The sequence below is a fragment of the Clytia hemisphaerica genome, unplaced genomic scaffold (assembly GCF_902728285.1).
Source record: "Clytia hemisphaerica strain Z4C2 unplaced genomic scaffold, Clytia hemisphaerica genome assembly, whole genome shotgun sequence".
Taxonomy (NCBI): Eukaryota; Metazoa; Cnidaria; class Hydrozoa; order Leptothecata; family Clytiidae; genus Clytia; species Clytia hemisphaerica.
The window spans coordinates 1047784-1065099 of NW_027103744.1; the positions used below are offsets into that span (position 1 = coordinate 1047784).

The 17316-nt window shown below is 35.5% G+C and overlaps 3 protein-coding genes across 5 annotated transcripts in view; 2 read left to right on the forward strand and 1 right to left on the reverse strand.

Annotated features, from left to right (window-relative positions):
- LOC136805334 (innexin inx1-like) overlaps positions 1 to 17316 on the reverse strand; it is a 44929-nt gene that overhangs the window by 12084 nt on the left and 15529 nt on the right. The window contains exon 1 of one of the 2 annotated variants that reach the window (XM_067061925.1): positions 10535 to 10698. The exons of the other annotated variant lie outside the window; for it this stretch is intronic. The gene's annotated coding sequence lies outside the window, so the exon portion shown is untranslated. Of the gene's footprint in view, positions 1 to 10534; positions 10699 to 17316 lie in introns of those variants that run through there. 2 annotated transcript variants of the gene reach the window in all.
- On the forward strand, positions 215 to 7070 carry LOC136805335 (innexin inx1-like). Of its 2 annotated transcripts, none has more exons than XM_067061927.1 (6): positions 215 to 346; positions 2159 to 2481; positions 4129 to 4195; positions 4602 to 4833; positions 5504 to 5736; positions 6283 to 7070. In XM_067061927.1, the coding sequence occupies exons 2-6, from the start codon at positions 2163 to 2165 to the stop codon at positions 6689 to 6691; spliced, it is 1260 nt and encodes a 419-aa protein (XP_066918028.1). In that variant the 5' UTR covers positions 215 to 346; positions 2159 to 2162; the 3' UTR covers positions 6692 to 7070. The 2 variants fall into 2 exon arrangements, with proteins under 2 accessions (XP_066918028.1, XP_066918027.1); XM_067061926.1 differs by lacking the exon at positions 215 to 346 and adding an exon at positions 435 to 526.
- LOC136805369 (alpha-ketoglutarate-dependent taurine dioxygenase-like) lies at positions 16090 to 16921 on the forward strand. Its single transcript, XM_067061955.1, has one exon. The coding sequence runs from the start codon at positions 16092 to 16094 to the stop codon at positions 16869 to 16871; it is 780 nt and encodes a 259-aa protein (XP_066918056.1). The 5' UTR covers positions 16090 to 16091; the 3' UTR covers positions 16872 to 16921.

The window sequence follows — 17316 nt, forward strand, 5'->3', positions numbered from 1 at the left end:
CTGAATGTGAACAAATCCTGAAAATATCGACACTCAACGGTGTATGTGTCAATGTTGCCAAGGTATCGACTAAAACAAACATACATTTTATGTAACAATGAATCGACAAATCGAATGCTGACATTTGTTTACAAGCACACTGAGCGTGGAACAATACAGTTAGAAAAAGATGTATATTAAATATAAAATATTTCTTCCTTTTTTTCGTCGTCATTTATATTTTGGCAATTCGAAGAAGTGTTTTTAAGCTTGCAGTGTGTCATAACATAAAAATTGCATTTCTGTGCTTATTTGACGATCAGAGGGAATTGTTTAGCGCTGTTTACAACAAATAAAATCTTTGACGGTAAGTTTTGTTAGATTTTTAAATGAAATAAAATCTAGCGCTTATTTTTAAGCTAAATTTAAACGACTTAGTCTTGATATAGCAATATTTTGACGAATCTCAACAGGGTAGGAGTTTTTGATGGGTATTGTAAAAGATTTACGACTTGATATCACTAAAGAAAAGATTATCCATGATGGTGTAAGGCGTGTAAAAAATAATGATTTTTTCCTTTTGAATTTATATCAGATGAGATGGAGTTTTTATAAGATGTTTTAATAATTGGTCATTTGAAGTAATGAAAATGACGTGTTCATTCTTTAGAAAAAAGTAACAAAATTGTTTTATTACTGGTTGACGACCAACCAAATCAAATAAAAGCTTGTAAAAGCATCATATCGTCCCATTTATATAGATGATGCTATTGTCCGTTATAGGGGTAGTAAAAGGCGGGAAAATACACGCGCATACCTTATCGGCCAAAACTTAATCAGCCTTAATTTTAGTCGGCCTTTGCCAGTTTTGCCATTTTTAAATTTTTAGTCGGCCCAAATTTTAGTCGGCCCAAATTTTTAGTCGGCCCTAATTTTAGTCACCAAGCCAAAATTTAGTCACTTAGGGCCGATTAAGTTTTGGCCAATAAGGTAGCTCAACAGGCGTAATTGTGGTATGTGAAAAAGAAAAATCGACGGTAGAGTTTTTATTACCGAAGCATAGTCTAAGAACGTCAAACTCTACCGACTGTAAACTCTTTTCGGCAAAAATAACCACTTGTTTGCAAACTAATTTCCTTCGGCTTTTGGCTTAATTCTTGGATAGTGATTTTTCTTAGACGATAGCATAATCTAGGAATTGTCTCTGTATGTTGAGACTATTAATTACACGGTCAGTGAAGGGTACAATACGGAATATATTGGTTCAAAAAAGAAACCCGTATTGGACGAGGCTTGTCGAGTATATTATTTCGTACTAACTCTTCGTAGAACTTTAGTTTTATCATAATACGATGGGATTCTAGCGAAATCAAAAAGTTTGTCCAAAATTAAAACAATAAGACCTCGACGTAGGTCCAATGGACACTAAAAAAGTCTTTACTGAATTTAAAATGAGGGATTAAATGCCTGGCCATCAAGAATAGTTTTGTCAGTGACACAAGGGTGTGTAGGATGGCGTGAGAGTATATAAACTGCGAAATCTTCATTGAAAAGAAAAAAAATGTTTAGTTATCTTGATTTTTTAATTTGATTAACTTTTAATAAACCAAAAGCATTCTTTAGAGGGAAACTTGGTACTTTTACACCAAGGCTCTAATTAGCAGATCAAAGAAAATGCAAACGAAAATCTTTAATAATTCATGCATTTTGTTTTTTGAGATAAATATCCTAATTGGTAAACTAAATTAGTACTGTACCTTTATTGGCCTTATAACAACAAAAACTATCGTATAAACGTAATTTAGGATAACTTAAAATTCCAAAAAATAGCATAGCTAATACTGATAGGTTGATAGAATTTGCTACTTGCCTCTTATTTTTGGGTACCAAATCTCAGTAATCTTTTATGTGGACATCAATAGTCGCTTGCATCAATACAACATCAATTCATTTTGGCACTTATTGCAAAGCCTTAAATCGACTTCCTTCTCCTGTCTTTGTCTTGTACAAAGACAGGAGAAGGAACTCCAGCTCGGACAAAACTTAAAGACATTTTTCAATTCATATCCATAATATCTCACAACGTTTAAAGAACGTTCTGGGCCAGCTTCAGGTATACTCTGCTTAAAAATCCACCTTTCCTTATTGTGTTTTTATGACATTTCATTTTCACTTTTAGGACAATGCATGGCCTCACCACTTCTCTTTGGGAGGTCATCTCCTGGAAATCAAAATCTCAATATGACACAGCTGGCGATCAATACACTCGTATCTTCATGCCAAAACTGTTCATCATTTCGTCTCTTATAATGGCTTTCAGCTACTTCAATGATAAACTAAACTGCATGGTTTCATCAAGGCTCAATGGATTGAAGGAGTTTGTTCAAGAGACCTGTTGGATTCAAGGATTTTACATTTACCATGAAATGCACACAAAATTGAACGAGTCTTCGTATTACGGAATTCCTGAATATACAGGTTATAATGGAATTACAAAAGACGGTAAGGAACGACAAATACACTTTAGTGTTCACAGGTTCTAAAGAGCATTTGAAATTTCTTCCAGAAAACCCCCCTCCCCTTTAGAATAAAGTCACTCGTTGAGAAAAAAAACCATCTTCTCGGTAACCAAAGATTATATTTGTAATTTGAGCTAAGATATGATAGATATTAACATTTGTAATAATGGTAGATGCTCTAAGTAAATCCATTCACACATAAATATTACGTTTAAGGCACTGAAAAGGCTAGAGAGAAATCATCAGCCTCTCAATCAAGAAAAAGTAAGAAAAATGCGTCACATTTAGGATGACCTTTCTTTGTTTTTAAGCGACATATTTTTGAAATCTCCTATGGATTTACTTTCAATCTGTCGTTTGTGTGAAAGCGAAGTGGGTCAACAAGTAGCCAGTGCCTTACCGCAAACCAATTGTTTTCTTTGTTTTATGGTCAGTTACACTTTGAAGAATTTGTCGAAAGTTATCGCACTGCGGTGGAGGCCGTCGTCGGTTCAGTGGTAAGGCACTGACTACTTGTTGGCCCGCTTGGCTTTCACACAAACACGGAAAACATGAAACTCGGAAATAAAAGGGGGGGTTTCATGGTTGGCGGAGGAGCGGAATCGGCCCTTTTTTCGGACGGAGTGGCGGAATTTGGCGAAAATTTAGACGGAATTACGGAAATTGGATTCTCTGACGGAGGCGGAAAATTAGACAATTTTAGTGCGGAAAAACGGAATTTAGCAAAAAAAATTGCGGAATTTCAGAATCGGTAAAAAATATTCAAAATTTGCGGAATTTTCGACAAAAATATTGAATTTCAAAGGAATTTACGGTGACGGAATTTTGGTTCAATTTAAGACGGTATGACGGAAATTGGAGAAAAAATTGGCGGAATTGCGGAATCGGGTACCCCCTGAACCCCCCCATAAAAGACTGGAATGGACAATCGAATAGGATTTTTTCTAAAAGGCTGGCCAACAAGTGGCTTCATTTCCCATCCAGTAGTTACACACCTATCAAAAACGCTCAAAGCGTGAGGAGACTGGGTTAGAATTTACCAGGGGGAGGATTGACATCAAACTGATTGTTGCGGTGATTTTAATACAAACAAAGAGTTTCGTCATCTCTTCTATCATTAAACTCAAACCCAGTTTTCGCGCGCTTCAGAGGGTTTATACACAGATATTTAAGCCCGAAGGGCTAGATAGGCAACTTTAAGCTTTCTCCAGCAAAAAAAAGTGAAGCAAAAATTTGACTTTTTAAATTTCGTGCCGATGGATAGGATCTAGCATTTTAATTGTTTTCGGAGCGCGAGATCAAAAAACGTAGGCGGCAAACGCTATTTCACATCTCTCAAACCGGTGAAATTGCATATTTTAGTCACGTGACTCTGGTAGGAAATCCTTCCAAAGATGAGCTTCACTTTTTGATAAAAGCTGCAAATCTAGCCCTTCGGGCTTTACAGATATCTGTGGGTTTATAGTGGTCTTGCAGACTAGAATCGGTTTAATACGGTAATATGGGTGTTATATAATAATACGATAGTTGTTACGGGATAATAGCACCAGTTTGTCTAAAATACAATTTGTCCCTTCCATTATTCTTTGTTTGTTTGTTTTGCAGCGAACGTTCTCGTTTCCTCAAACAGGTCAATTATGCTCAACTATCAACCGTGCAGGAGGAGTCCATACCAAATGTGCACCAATGACTAAAAGGTATCAACATATTGTGGTGGATAATTTGAGACATTCTACAATCAAATAAATATCAAACCGTGAAGACAAGGTCTTTTTTTAATACAAGATCTTGTATCAAAACGCTCGCAAAGTAGATATATTTCAGCGTTTGGCTTAGATGGGGTTTCGGATTATGTCTGATTTGCTTTTTCGGATCAACTCTTTATTTCCGTTACAACAATTCTTATTTGAAATAGAACGTCAGAACGTTTCCATTGAACTGTCGAAAATTTGACGCGATTCGTGTAGAAAGAGTCTTTGTAGACTAGAACTCAAAATTCAGCGGTCGTTGAAGGCTTACAAACGAAGAAAACAATATCTCGAAAAGGAAGAGCCTATAAAGTAACGAGTAATCACAAGAAATTTTCTTCACTTTTTTCTTTAGATATTTCTTACATTATCAATGGGTGCCTTTTTACGTGGTTAGTTTGGCTATCCTATACTACGTTCCATATCTAATCTTCAAGTCGGTCAACTCAGATCTCATCTCACTGGTGGATACAGTGGAAACCGGCAATCTACGAGATGTGGATAAGATTGCCAACAACTACTTTAACTATCGCATCAATTCTAAAGTCAAGATGAAGATCATTGTTTGGGTAAACCTTATGATTAAGGTATTGTTTACGAAAAGCCTCACTTTGTCTTAGTGTATCCTAGGTTTTGTTACGTTACTGATAGTCGCATGAGGGTATCTATGGTACCCCAGTAAACATCAATGGTACGAGGTTGCTTTTGATAACATGAAAATTGAGTTTTATTTCCTTTATTAACTGGAGCACACTTAATCACAGTAACCAAAACTTATGCCTGGTTTGAAAATGATTTTACTTCATCACGCAGCAAGGGCAGCGATTTCATGATATTACTAAGACAGTTACTGGGCAGTTACAACGGAGGCCAGAAAGGAATTTACGAGGAAAAGTTTTATTATTATCTTATAGAAAGATGGTCCCTAGAGCCTCCTCGACGTGTAAAAATGGGTATGGTACATGGCTCATTAGTGATTGTCACATGCAAGCCCATAGGATGCATTTTCATTTTGAGGGGGCAAAGTGAGAAATATAAGCCGAGGGCGATGCCATGGTTTGGCCCGAGAGAGAAAATTTCGCAATTTAAGGTTGCTGGGAAACGCATCTAATTAAAGGATTATGTTCAAAATGAAGCCAATAATACAAGATTTTTCAAAGCTACCAACTTTTGGAAAAATCTTTGGGGGCAGATGCCCCTGTGCTCCCTCCCCCCCCCCCGGTTGCTACGGGCCTGACATGTAATCTTATTGTTCAGGTTATTTTCATTGTCGTTAACATCTCTGGCTTCTTATTGACCGATTACACAATGGATGGACGATTTATCGATTATGGTCTTAACTGGATCAGTTGGAATGATGTACCCAACCATATTGCTCATGACATTGTGAAAAGAGGAACACCAAAACCTGGCGATCATTTCTTGCCATCTGTCGGAATGTGTGATATCCACGAAGCGCTGAATGACAAACGTGGTATTTACATCGATAAGTAAGTGCCCTTAGAAAATTCTCATCATGAAATGTTGAAGTTTTATGCTAATTTGACAATAAGCTTTGTTTCTTATACAAAATAAAGATCATCATTGGATGTACAAACTTTTGCGAGCAGAAACTTTCGCGAGGTCAAAAAATCGCGAAATTCACGACATTTACTTTCGCGAATTTGAGGAAAAAATGTTTTTCGCGACCATAAAATTTTGCAAATCGTTGGATAAAAATGAGAATTTTCGAATGAAAATTACCTTAACAGTGAAAATATTCCTTAAATCCGATAAGGACAGTTGCTCTTGGACATAGGATTAAAGAAAGACATTAAAGGTTAATAATGTACCGAAAATTTGATATTTATTACGATTTCGTGGTTTTATAGATTTCAAACGTTTTTGAGAATTTTTCGCGAGCATAAACTTTCACGAATTGCCCTGTCAAGAATTTTCAAAGACATTTACTTTTGCGAGAAAGGCGAAAATTCGCAAAAAGCGAAAGTTTCTGCTCGCGAAAGTTTGTACGCCTAAAGTATCTTTTTTTATTTCAGACACAAAGTGATCTGTGAAATCAGCCAAAACATTCGATACCAATACAATTTTATCATTCTATGGTTCTTCTTTGCTTCTGGTTTGGTCATCTCATCATTTGGTCTTCTCCATTCAATTTTCAAACTTCTCAAATCAATGTTTTGGGTTTACTCACCAAAGTTGTTCGACCATGAAACATCACTATCTAATCGCGTTCATTCTCAACTCACACTCAGAGAGATGGAATATCTTGATAAGATTCGTCAGATGGATATGACAATGTACGGCGAGATTCTCCGGGAATTGACAAGATATAAACCAAGTATTGGCTCTATTAAGAAGTTTGCACCTCAAACTACATCTGAGATGATTACATTGCTACCATCAGCACCAAAAGAAATACAAAATCATTGGGATAGACTTGTTTGATTCCAATCTTCGTTCGGTCTTGAATGGAATCTTTGACTATTTGGTGAATAGAGTAGGATACAGAACGGCTACACTAAGCTTACACTAAACATCAAAGAAATGCCCTTTAATTAATGTTACAAAACATCTATCTAGTGTTAGATAGAGGTTGAAACGTCAGCCGAACAAGTCAGTAGTCAAAACACATCCAGTCCACAACACTTCATCGAAATGGCAAGAACTGCCATCACGAGAATTAGTTCTCCAAAAGGAAGGTGTTGTTGTTCCGAAACAGGAAAGAAAAATGGAATTAGGAGGCGGTACCTGGTGTATTTCCTAACTATCTGTTGAATGTTATTTATTTATCTTTTATCCATGAGCATTTCCGGAGTTCACAATACCTACCGTCATTTCTCTAATTTATCGCGTCCTCTAATTCATACGGATCAAATTGGTTTGAAAAATTTGGACCAATATTTTTCCTCTAATTATTAGTTCTGGACCTTTTTTACCTATTTCTGATTTTCCTCTAGTTTAATAAACTAAAGGTCATATTTTATGATCTATTGTTAACCGATTACTTTTTCGAAGCGGGCTACATGGCTTTTTGCGCAATGCAATTGGTTCTTTTCGCATGACGACGGGCCTACATTGTCCAGAGTTGCCCGTCGTTAGGAAAATTCATTGTGACGTCACTTTTTCAAAGGAAAATGAACAATGCGTTGACATCATTTCTCTCATTTTTTATTTCTGACGTCAGAAATTATAGCAATTCTTTATCTCTTTTCGCTTGTTTTTGCTCCGGCCTAGGAGCCTTTAATTCTCTCTTCCGACAACGACGGTCAAGGTCAAGACATTTTTTTTTGTTTATCTAATCCGATGATCTATTCCGATTTAATAAAAACGGATTATCTGGATTTCGATAATATTGCGAAAGTATTTAGAAAAGATGGCTGCCGAAAGTGGGCTTTGCTGCAAATCTCAGTTCAGTGAAAGATAGTGATCATTTTCATCATTATTCATGATGTTTTGGACATGATTTATGAGAAGTTTGATGCATACTGGTCTATAACAATGTGGAAAGACTTTTGAGAAATTTTGGCCATGAATCGTCAGCTGCTCGAGTGCTTAAATCTTGCATATGGCTAACTTCTCTAGTTTTATGGACGCACAAAACCATAAAACTCTGTAGGAATGAAACTTTCCAACACACATCCATTGGAATTCGAAAGAGAATACTAAAATTACAACATTACAGTGCAAATTTGAAAACGATCTGACTAGTTTTTGTGGTGTTATGTGTATAGGCTGAAAATGATCTGTTTTGTATTCATCATTTTTGACTGGGCGGCCGTTCCTTTTGATTTTTCAAACCCGACACAGATATTTTACAAACATATCACTATGAGAATTCAATAAAGGATACTAAAACACAATTCCTGTGTAAATTTGAACAAGATTGGAGAAATTTTCACAGTGTTATGGCTGAAAATGATCGTATTTGGACTTTGTAGTAATTTCATCGCGGCTGGCGACCGTTCCTTTTGATTTTTCAAACCCGACAGATATTTTACAAACATATCATTATGAGAATTCAATAAAGGATACTAAAACACAATTCCTGTGTAAATTTGAACAAGATTGGAGAAATTTTCACAGTGTTATGGCTGAAAATGATCGTATTTTTTGGACTTTGTAGTAATTTCATCGCGGCTGGCGACCGTTCCTTTTGATTTTTCAAACCCGACACAGATATTTTACAAACATATCACTATGAGAATTCAATAAAGGATACTAAAACACAATTCCTGTGTAAATTTGAACAAGATTGGAGAAATTTTCACAGTGTTATGGCTGAAAATGATCGTTTTTGGACTTTGTCGTAATTTCATCGCGGCTGGCGACCGTTCCTTTTGATTTTTCAAACCCGACACAGATATTTTACAAACATATCACTATGAGAATTCAATAAAGGATACTAAAACACAATTCCTGTGTAAATTTGAACAAGATTGGAGAAATTTTCAAAGTGTTATGGCTGAAAATGATCGTTTTTGGACTTTGTCGTAATTTCATCGCGGCTGGCGACCGTTCCTTTTGATTTTTCAAACCCAACACAGATATTTTACAAACATATTACTATGAGAATTCAGTAAAGGATACTAAAACACAATTCCTGTGTAAATTTGAACAAGATTGGAGAAATTTTCACAGTGTTATGGCTGAAAATGATCGTTTTTGGACTTTGTCGTAATTTCATCGCGGCTGGCGACCGTTCCTTTTGATTTTTCAAACCCGACACAGATATTTTACAAACATATCACTATGAGAATTCAATAAAGGATACTAAAACACAATTCCTGTGTAAATTTGAACAAGATTGGAGAAATTTTCAAAGTGTTTGGCTGAAAATGATCGTTTTTGGACTTGTCGTAATTTCATCGCGGCTGGCGACCGTTCCTTTTGATTTTTCAAACCCGACGTACAGATATTTTACAAACATATCACTATGAGAATTCAGTAAAGGATACTAAAACACAATTCCTGTGAAAATTTGAACAAGATCGGAGAAATTTTTACAGTATTATTGCTGAAAATGATCCTTTGTGGACTTTATATACCACTATTTATTACTTTCACACTATTGTACCATTTTATTTGGTTTATCCTACTCTCCCCCAAGTATTATCCCAACAGAAAAAATAATGCTTAGCTAACAGCCCGTGGCCTCTAATTCAGGCTATTTTTCTCCCCGAAATTTTATCTGGACAATCAAATTAAGAACTTGGAAATATTGACTTCTAAATGTTTATCTCATTTAGCTCCAATTTTGAACTTTTTAGTCGAGGATGAGTGGGCAGGGGGTGGTGTTGGTTCTTTAGGCAAGAAAGTGCATGTGTAATCACTTAGAAGAGCTAAACTTTCAGCTGGTTTATTTATTCGTTAAGATTATTTCTCATACTCGCTCTGCAATAGAATTATTACTTTGCTTTCTGATCTGTTCTGATTAGCAGTTTGTGGGGGCAACGTTCTAACACAACTAACTCAACAAGCTCATCTTTCACATCTTTTAATCTCTTAAGCCGGAGCTTCCAGCGCAGCTGGTTTATTTCTCTTTATTTCGCTATTTTTCCTGGATAAAGCGTTAAAAATCAATCAAAGTTGAAGGAAACGGTTAACAAATACAATAATGACCGGTTTTTTTCGGGCTGTACTGAAAATATTGCCCTCGGTCAACGCAACAACCTCGCAAGCTCGGTCGTTACTTGACCTCGGGCAATATTTCTCAGTACAGCCCTCACTAACCGGTCATTATTGTATTAATAATAGTGTGACTTTTAGAAAATCTGCTTAAGGATTTCTGTCTTCACAATGTAAATGTCTTTAAAACCGAGAATGTTTACTTTCACATGCAATTGAACGAAAAACCCTTGGATGAGATGAAACATTTGAAGGTTTACTTTTCCTCCAACTTAGTGCGAATAAACTAACATTTTCCTCTAATTTTTAGTGCGATAGGAAAGTCAACGGGTCAAAATAATTTATTCCCTCCCATTATGAGTGCGGCACCTACAAAATAATTATTTAATCAGCCGCATTAAATTAGAGGAATGACCGTATTTTCCCGATCGGGAAACATACTTCCTTCCCGATTCGAAATCTCTATATCCGTTTAAGGAAGTTTTCCACCTTCTTCTCGTTCGGGACATATTTTCCGTTTTTCCGTTCGAAATAGTAGCTACCAAATCCCAATAACTTTGATTAACACAAAACAGTTTATTTTGTTTAAAAATTTTAAAACGTAATCTCACAGCGAAGATGGTTGAAATGATTGATAGACAATTACAAATAATTTAGACTTACCAATTTTGTTAATCATAGTTCCATATTGTAACTTGTTTGACAACATTGTTCTAAAATGACAAAAGGATAGAATAATTTGGACCAAAAGTTCCTTAAAGCAAGGCATAAAAAAGTTCATTAGCTTCCTTTGGTCAATCTTTGCTTTCTATAATGAACATACACAAGTTTGCTGATGTTTCCTGGAAAGCCTTCATTGTCGCATGAACTTCATGATTGTCGGTATGGAAGTATTTGAGTTTTTTGATACGCAGTTTATTCAATTCTGTAATACCATTCCGGATTGATGAATTTCAATTTTAAAATTTACTTTTATTTTTCGAAAATGATATGTGTTTACAACAAATAAACCGTCTGCACTGTCAGCATATTTTTCCGCTGCAGAATCGCAATACAACAGGAACGAATTTTTTCAAAGTATAGACTCGAGTCGGGCGAGCGATAAAGTTTTGATTATACATTAAACTTTTTTCTACTATTTGAAATAGCAAGATTTGACCATATAAGTTGGAGGTATTAATTAAATTTCTTACGCATGCGCACAATAGAAAGTCAGGTAGTTCGATTTTAGCCTGGAATCGTCGATTGATAATTGCGCGCATAAATCCCGACAAAGTTAAATTTTTTCAACCAATTGTGTTTTAAAGGCACAAAGTGAGCGACCAGAATATTGTGGTGAATAGTTCTCTATTCCAAGACGTCTTAATATTGTGCAGGCCGCTGCTCGACAAAAGAAGAGGCTTGTTATGATAGCAAATCGTGCGACAATTTTCGGACAAAATAGCAGTCGAAGTAGACATACTTCTGGGCTGATTCAATTTCGTCAAGATTTGCCAATTGTTTTGCTGTCAGACTAGAGACTGTCGGACTAGTGAGATGTACCCCTTACCTTATAAATAAATATAACCTGCTCACGCAATTACATCATATAACCTGCTTACAAGAATTATGTAATTATGTTGTTTACATGAAATTTATTTTAAGATTGATGCGTGGTTAATTTAATAGCCTTCAAGGAAAACCATCTCCCTTTAAAAGTATTCTTTTCGCAATGGAATTATTTGTGTATGGGGTAATTACTGCCCATAATGCTTCATTTTTGTAATAAGTAAGTTAACTTGCTAACTTGTAAGATATACTCGTGTACTTTATGTAATAGTCGAACGTGCGCAACGCACTGGGCTCAACTTCAGTGGCTTCAAATTATTCATAGGCCCAATTGTAGACCCCCAGATATTTACCCAATGAACAAGTGTGCCAAATTTCAACCAAATCCGACCATTTTGGAGGGCTGTAGGCTGCTTCAAAGCTTTAGCCTCGTTTTGGCAAAAAACTCGTCCCCAGGCCCCAAAAATCTAAATTTTTGAAAAATGCAAAAAGCACCCCCAGATATTCACCCAAGGAACAAGTGTGCAAAATTTCAGCCAGATCGAACAATTTTTGAAGTCTCCAGGCTGCCCCAAAATTTAGCCTCGTTTTGGCGAAAAACTCGTCCCCAGGCCCCAAAAATCTAAATTTTTGAAAAATGCAAAAAGCACCCCCAGATATTCACCCAAGGAACAAGTGTGCAAAATTTCAGCCAGATCGAACAATTTTTGAAGTCTCCAGGCTACCCCAAAATTTAGCCTCGTTTTGGCGAAAAACTCGTCCCCAGGCCCCAAGAATCAAAATTTCCAAAAATTGAAAAAAACACCCCCAGATATTCACCCAAGGAACAAGTGTGCCAAATTTCAGCCAAATCGAACAATTTTTGAAGTCTCCAGGCTGCCCCAAAGTTTTGGGACATACACACACACACACACACACACAGACACACAGACAGACACACACACACACACATTCTCAGATTCTAACTCAACTGAAGTTGAGAACTTAGCAGCAAAATAAAAAGCAAATTTGTAAATTTGTTTAGCCAAGGATTGAAGATGGTTTGAGTTAAATTGTTTGATTACTGGGTCACATCCACGAGAAAAATGGTTGGTTTATTGATTTTAGGGCTAACCCTCCCTAATAAAGATCTGTGACATCTTTCGTTGCTTGCACACGCATGTGGTTAGTTCGAAAAAAATGATAGGATTGTTAGAAACTGAAATTCGAAATTTTTGCCAAAGAATTTATTTCTATCCAACGGTATCGTTGATTGCTGCGGAAACCAACGTTGAGAAATTGTCAATATGTCAACGCATTCTCACACTTTAATCTACTATGTATAGATATGTAAACATCGGTAAATCTACTATATGTACTAGTAATAACATGGTTCCGAGGGTGATTTGGGATTAATAACCCCGAGGTTCATTGAAAACATTTCAAAATAGCCCGAACGTAGTGAGGCTATTTGAAAAGCCTGAACGTAGTCAGGGCTATTTAAAATGTTTTCAATGAAAAAAGGGGCTATTATTCCAAAAATCATCCAAACGACCATGTTATTCCTCGTTAATTGTTATGACTAAATTAAAGTTCAACCACTCCTGCTTTTTACTTATTTTGTCCACACATTTTTTTCAATCTTCCTTTTTATTTTTGTAACTTAGTAGAAGCGAATGACAACTAATCAATCAAAATACCTTAAGTGGATAAATTTTTGCGTGTACTAATTTTCGCGAGACGAGAATTTAAAGGTTTCGAGTGGACTAAATTTCGCGAAAATGGCCAAAATTAATCCCTTAATCCACGTGAAAATTGCACAACTGTGGAATTGATTAGTTTTTGAAAAAGGTCGTAAGGCTTTTCTCCGAAGATTTCCTGAATTTTCTTTTCGTGGGGGTGATTAAAGGGCTATTACGGATTAATCACTCCACTCCTCCCTTACATTTCTAAATGTAAATCTAAATGTAATCAGCCATATAATTATGATCGTTACCAAAAATACTATATCTAGGGGTGCTACAGTCACTTTCAGTTGGGGTTGGGGATGGCTAAATATGTCTTTGTTTATTGTCGTTTTTTCGTTTTTTTTTTGTCGTTTTTCCTAGTTTTTATTTGTTTCTCGTTTTTTCTTCGTTTCTTCAATGCTGGACAAAAGGTTTGTAGACTTCTGCAATATTTGCAAAATACTTCAATATCGATCAAAAACAAGTTCCCAAGAGGCTCTGGGTGCTTTCCAAACCTATCCAAAGCTGTATTTCACCCACTGCAGTCTAACCGCAAGGGCAAACCACAAGGGCTTGGTTAACTGGCTTACACCAGTATCAAAACGCTGATTTTTTGCTTGTGGTTCCCTCAAAAGCAATTCAAAAGCAATGCAACGACTTCAAAAGTGTTTTTTTTTAACTTCCATCCCCTTTCAGACACATTGTTGAAGAGTCATTTTGCTCTATTTCTCATCATTTTTTACTGAAATTCCATTTGTCTACAACCTTTTGTCCGGCATTGTTTCATGATATATTCGTTCTTTGATGTTTCATTCTTTCATAGTCAGGGTTAGGATTTGAAATATGTCGTTTTTTAATAGTCAGGGTTAGGGTTTGTCGTTCTTTTTGTCGCTTTTTAATAGTTATTTGTCGCTCTTTTTAGATGGTCTGGAAACGTTAGATTAACAGTCTCCGATTCTACATATTTATTAGAAGTATTATTCATACTGTAATGGTAGATATAGTATTTACCGTAACTACCAATATAGTAGATTTACAGATGTTTACCTATAAATATATAGTAGATTTAAGTGCGAGATTGGCCTGAATATGTATGCTAACATTCTGTTTAAAAATTTGCTTGTAAAGTCAGTCTTTTGCACATATAAAGTTTTACCAGGTCCAATCTGCGGTCTGTCGAAATCTTATCTACGAAAATTATCAATGATCCTAAGAGTTGACTTCCTCCTACCATAAACCAGACCACATATTGAAAAAAAGATGACACCAATTTCTCTTTTGAAAGATTAAATTTACCTGTATTTTCAAAAGACACACAGATCATTTTCATAAACAGCTTAATGGATTTGATAAAAATATTCAAATTTACAGTTGATAAATTAGCCTGGGAATCCAAGTATTAAACTTTTTTCACAGTCTAGTTTATGATATTTTTGCTGCTGGTTTAACGCTTGGCGCAGGTAACTCGCCTGCAGGGACATTTTTCCCTGCAATGCAGGTTCGGCCTGATTGGCCTGCTTTCGGCGTATTACTTAGCAGTACTTTCGCGCGCATTTTGATAATTTCGATGCGCGCGCATAATTTATGGAAAAAGCTGACTTTGCAGAAAAAAGGAAAACAAATGAAAATGAAAACATAGATTCATTTAGAAACAAAATGGCTGTTGACTGGAAGTCTAAATACATGTGGCTGATGTTTTGATGTGGTTTTTAGTAGTTTTTAAAGTCTTTAGAGCTTGTGAAAGAGTTTTTATGGTAAGTTGATTATGTGTGTTTGCCTGGGTTTCCAAAGTTCAGAAAGTCTGTCAACAAGGGTTCACACACAGACTGTTTATAACATTCTGTGTCAGACTAATCTACCTGCACCAAGCTCTATAATTTTAAAACTTTGTGAGGTGAGGTATTTTTTGTTTTTTCTAAAATTATGAGCTTGGATTCCCAGGCTATTGATAAATATGAAAATGAAGTTCCACATTTCTTAGATATTGAAATCTCACCAGACGGGCTTTTGGTTCTCATCAACGGTTCTTTTCATAAATTTCTAAGGGTTGTAAAAAATATACAATGAAGATTCGTACTTAACATCAGATTTTGATCGCTTCATATCAGCATTCCAGATTTAACGTCGAAAATTGGTCATTAAACCTTTTGTCCTCCAAGAGAGGTGTAGACCTCTCTTGGCTTAATGACCAATTAAGCGAAAAAGGCAGCATAAATAAATTGGTTGCCATAAAAGTAGCAGAATGTGGAGAGGGATTCTTTTGTAAAGAATTGGTCATATGAGAATAGTGTTTTCTTTCCCGATAGAGTTGAAGAGCAAACTTTCATCTGTATTGATTTGATACAAAAGACGAGGAATCTTGTCACAGAAAATGTTCATTAGAAGGTTGTAATTCTAAATCCCTTGATATGCGAGTTGATGATTTTTGATAAAATTTTCTTCAAATTCAAAGGTTTGTAAACGCTTTGACAACTGTTTTGGGAGTCAGTAATGTTTTCCTACCAACTTTTCTTTGTTTCAGCTAATTGATTTTCGCCAGACAGTCTCAGTGAAAAAGCACCCTTTTACAGAAATCATTTGCCTGAATGATGTATATGTTACTATACGAAATATATAGTTGTTTTTAAATCAAAATTTTCATCTTTTGCTTTGAATATCTTGGCTTGATGAATTTTCTCGGACTTGCTTTAATCCTTTATTGGTCTCATAACTCTTTTATACTTTTTATAACCAGGGGAAATTGTATTTTTAAGATTGATCAATTCATCGAAAACTGTTCAAAAACGAAGAAAATACAAGTCAAATAAAATGTATTCAGAATTGATATTGTTTGCACTGACTGCATTGGTGATTGCACAATATGACCAACATATGCATTGCTACAGCTTGACCTCCAAGAATATTGACTCTAATTCTTGCCCAAATAATGTCAGAATGTAGGACAGATTGGGTATACTTTGCAAAATATGAATCTAGTGAACTTGACTGAAAATGATCTCGTTATAATACGAGAAGAATTGTTGAAGCATGGAGTGATATTATTCCGTAATCAAAGTATGACCAGAAAACAACAAATTGATTTCACTGAAAGAATTGGTACCCTTATTCCTTTACCAACATTTCTTAATTTGAAAGATCCAGAGATCGGGTTTGAAAGCAAGATCCTGAGAGTAACAAACTATGATTCAAAAGGTTTGCCAAAGAAACAAAAGGAATTAAACGGTCAGTACTGGCATAAAGATGGAAATTACATGCAAAATGATTACATTGGTAGTATGCTTTATGCTGACGAAATTGACGAATTTAATGGAGATTCAAGACCGACTTTATTCTTGGATAATTGTTTGATGGATGTATACCCAAAAGCACTTCTTGACCAAGTCAATCATCTTGCTAACGAAATCAATATCGGTACGATCAAAGATTTCACCGTGACTGAAGATGATATGAAACAACATCCACCAGTATTTCCAAAAGTGATTTCAAAACATCCACAAAATGGCAAAGATTGTTTATATTTGACCGAGTTTTTAACATTGAATGGTAATTTAACTCAAAAAGAACAAGAAATAATCGAACAGTTGTGGGATATTATTATTAAAGAAGCACCAAAATATTCACATCATTGGCGTGAAGGAGATGTTGTGATATGGGACAACTTGGCAGTAATGCACAGAACAGGACCTGTCACAAAACAATCCATCATTGGTAAGCGGATGATGTATAGAACAACATATTTTATCTAACAAAACTGTCGAAGAAGATTAGTGAAACTCTCCTGAGCACGAAACGAATTGGTTTGCAGTACCTTGCCAACTAATATAATTTGTTTGTTTAAAACACCCCTGTCTCAGTCCCGGTGGAACTTTTTTCTCAGTGGGGATAAAAATCAATTTTAGCTATCTTCAAGACATTTCACTTGTTTCGGTTTTAAATTAAAGGGATATTTTTCTGAATAATTGGGAAATACTTTGTCAACAGATTTAAGTTTTATTACTTTTTGTTTATTTCAATTTTAACTGTAAGTAACAAAATGATATTATATTTCGTTTTATGAAAACACGATTTTATAAGCATAATTCGTGATTACACTAATTTGGTTGTCAAATGTGAAGAATTTCAAAGAATTTATCGATTAACACCTGAAAATTAACATGAAAAATATAAAAAATTATACATGATTTCTCTGTT

What these genes read in the sequence shown, in the direction of transcription:
- LOC136805335 (XM_067061926.1), top strand. An exon ending in TGTGCACCAATGACTAAAAG is followed by an intron (nt 4,196 to 4,601) that starts GTATCAACATAT and finishes TTTTTTCTTTAG; the next exon opens with ATATTTCTTACATTATCAAT. An exon ending in CGTGGTATTTACATCGATAA is followed by an intron (nt 5,737 to 6,282) that starts GTAAGTGCCCTT and finishes TTTTTATTTCAG; the next exon opens with ACACAAAGTGATCTGTGAAA.
- LOC136805369 (XM_067061955.1), top strand. Translation starts at nt 16,092, where the DNA reads ATGAATCTAGTGAACTTGACTGAAAATGATCTCGTTATAATACGAGAA.